Source organism: Aplysia californica, unplaced genomic scaffold (assembly GCF_000002075.1).
Source record: "Aplysia californica isolate F4 #8 unplaced genomic scaffold, AplCal3.0 scaffold00467, whole genome shotgun sequence".
Classification (NCBI taxonomy): Eukaryota; Metazoa; Mollusca; class Gastropoda; order Aplysiida; family Aplysiidae; genus Aplysia; species Aplysia californica.
The window spans coordinates 356,149-359,481 of NW_004797737.1; the positions used below are offsets into that span (position 1 = coordinate 356,149).

Consider the following 3,333-nt stretch of genomic DNA (forward strand, 5'->3'; position numbering starts at 1 on the left):
CACATGTGTGTTGTCGTTGTAAGATTGTCTCCCGTGCTGTGTACACATATGTGTTGTCGTTGTAAGATTGTCTCCGTGCTGTGTACACATGTGTGTTGTCGTTGTAAGATTGTCTCCGTGCTGTGTACACATGTGTGTTGTCGTTGTAAGATTGTCTCCCGTGCTGTGTACACATGTGTGTTGTCGTTGTAAGATTGTCTCCCGTGCTGTGTACACATGTGTGTTGTCGTTGTAAGATTGTCTCCCGTGCTGTGTACACATATGTGTTGTCGTTGTAAGATTGTCTCCGTGCTGTGTACACATGTGTGTTGTCGTTGTAAGATTGTCTCCGTGCTGTGTACACATGTGTGTTGTCGTTGTAAGATTGTCTCCCGTGCTGTGTACACATGTGTGTTGTCGTTGTAAGGCTGTCTCCCGTGCTGTGTACACATGTGTGTTGTCGTTGTAAGGCTGTCTCCCGTGCTGTGTACTTGCAAGTGTGTTGTCACCAAACTGCCCTTTGACTTTTGAGTCTCAACGCGCTCAGCCAAGATACGGATAGCTTACATGCTGTGTGTATTCAATTCCCTGATTGTCTAAGAGAAGTCACCTAGCGTTATCCTCGTCACGGGAAACAAGAAAGAAACACAACGTTTGAAGAACAAGGGAAGCCACTCCAAGTGGAGCATCTATAGATATCTTCACGCTCGCTCAGACGTGATCCACTCTGCCCTGTGCCCGGCATGACCTCATTCCCAGTACCTGGCATGACCCCATTCCCAGTACGAGGCATGACCCCATTCCCAGTACGTGGCATGACCTCATTCCCAGTATGTGGCATGACCTCATTCCCATGACCTCATTCCCAGTACGTGGCATGACCTCATTCCCAGTACGTGGCATGACCCCATTCCCAGTACGTGGCATTATCTCATTCCCATGACCTCATTCCCATGACCTCATTCCCAGTACGTGGCATGACCTCATTCCCAGTACGTGGCATGATCTCATTCCCATGACCTCATTCCCAGTACGTGGCATGAACTCATTCTCGGTACGTGGCATGACCTCATTCCCATGACCTCATTCCCAGTACGTGGCATGACCTCATTCCCATGATCTCATTCCTAGTACGTGGCATGACCTCATTCCCAGTACGTGGCATGACCCCATTCCCAGTACGTGGCATGACCTCATTCCCAGTACGTGGCATGGCCTCATTCCCAGTACGTGGCATGACCTCATTCCCAGTACGTGGCATGACCTCATTCCCAGTACGTGGCATGACCTCATTCCCATGACCTCATTCCCAGTACGTGGCATGACCTCATTCCCAGTACGTGGCATGACCCCATTCCCAGTACGTGGCATGACCTCATTCCCATTACCTCATTCCCAGTACGTGGCATGACCTCATTCCCAGTACGTGGCATGACCCCATTCCCATGACCTCATTGCCAGTACGTGGCATGACCCCATTCCCGTGACCTCATTGCCAGTATGTTGCATGACCCCATTCCCAAGACCTCATTGTCAGTACGTGGCATAACCCCATTCCCAGTATGTGGTATGACCCATTCCCATGACCTCATTGTCAGTACGTGGCATAACCCCATTCCCAGTATGTGGTATGACCCATTCCCATGACCTCATTGCCAGTACGTGGCCGTGGGGCCGTGGTGGGGCCAAATTAACATCTTGTCTCTCATCTTGTCTCTCATCTTGTCCCTCATCTTGTCTCTCATCTTGTCTCTCATCTTGTCTCTCATCTTGTCTCTCATCTTGTCTCTCATCTTGTCTCTCATCTTGTCTCTCATCTTGTCTCTCATCTATTCACAGAAACTGAAGAAAAAGGCCAAGCGCCTGCAGAGGAGAGAGAAAGAACTGACGCTGAAAGAGGAGCAAGATGTACGTCCTACAACCTCAGTTACACTTACTACAGATATATATATATATATATATATATATATATATATATATATATATATATATATATATATACATGTCTGTCTGTCTGTCTGTCTGTCTGTCTGTCTGTGTGTGTGTGTGTGTGTGTGTGTGTGTGTGTGTGTGAATAAATGTTGAAAGCATTGTTGTTAATTGATAGCATGCATATGTTTTCAGGTATTTTACTCCCCTGGCTTTAGTCAGTAAGATACTGTGTTTGAATTAGTAGCCTGACGTCTGATCACCGTCGTTGTGGGAATTGTTAACATGGACTTGTCTATTACTTAGAACTCAGTCGTTGGCGTCCACTGTACGTACCAAACTGTGCGTGGGAGGAACCCAGAACCCTCTGGCCGGTTCCACATCTTCACAAATGTATGCGTTTCTTCCTTTCTCTCCCTAAGTCTTTCTACACGTGTACCCCCCCCCCCCCGGGGCAGTGACCACTGACTGTAGTGTACATCCCCCGGGGCAGTGACCACTGACTGTAGTGTACATCCCCCGGGGCAGTGACCACTGACTGTAGTGTACATCCCCCGGGGCAGTGACCACTGACTGTAGTGTACACCCCCCGGGGCAGTGACCACTGACTGTAGTGTACACCCCCGGGGCAGTGACCACTGACTGTAGTGTACACCCCCCGGGGCAGTGACCACTGACTGTAGTGTACACCCCCCGGGGCAGTGACCACTGACTGTAGTGTACACCCCCCGGGGAGGTGCCACTGACTGTAGTGTACACCCCCCGGGGAGGTGCCACTGACTGTAGTGTACACCCCCCGGGGCAGTGCCACTGACTGTAGTGTACACCCCCCGGGGCAGTGCCACTGACTGTAGTGTACACCCCCCGGGGGCAGTGCCACTGACTGTAGTGTCTTTAGGCTATTCCCCCCGGGGCAGTGCCACTGACTGTAGTGTCTTTAGGCTATTCCCCCCGGGGCAGTGCCACTGACTGTAGTGTCTTTAGGCCATTCCCCCCTGGGCAGTGCCACTGACTGTAGTGTCTTTAGGCCATTCCCCCCGGGGCAGTGCCACTGACTGTAGTGTCTTTAAGCCATTCCCAAAGGGAGGACATTTCTCATTCAATCATAGTAGAACTGTAAATGGGCTGACTCATATCACGCTCATAACTGTGCCTGATCTACAACAGGGAACTGCTGCTTTTTCTTTCCTAATCCTTACTATACGTCATTTTCCTCTACTTCTTTTGTATGTTTGTCACTCTCTTGTGACCTGCTATTTCCGGGGTGCCTTGATAGTCGAAGCAGACTTTGTGCTGTTGAAGCTAGAGAGGTGAGCAGAGTAAGTCTGATTCCCTGTAAAGACTTCTCTGTTGACACCCACCCCTTGGCGCTCATATGACCTTATGCAGTTGCGAGCGCCGTAAAACCCTCTACTATAAAAAAAC

At 49.9% G+C, this 3,333-nt stretch overlaps 1 protein-coding gene across 1 annotated transcript in view; it reads left to right on the forward strand.

Moving 5' to 3' along the window:
* Positions 1 to 722: 722 nt before the first annotated feature.
* The window catches only part of LOC106012698 (adenylate cyclase, germination specific), a 73,122-nt gene continuing 70,511 nt past the window's right edge, over positions 723 to 3,333 (forward strand). Inside the window, exons 1-2 of the mRNA XM_035971590.1 lie at positions 723 to 809; positions 1,639 to 1,887. Of these exons, the coding sequence (XP_035827483.1) occupies positions 723 to 809; positions 1,639 to 1,887 (336 nt within the window). The remainder of the gene's footprint in view (positions 810 to 1,638; positions 1,888 to 3,333) is intronic.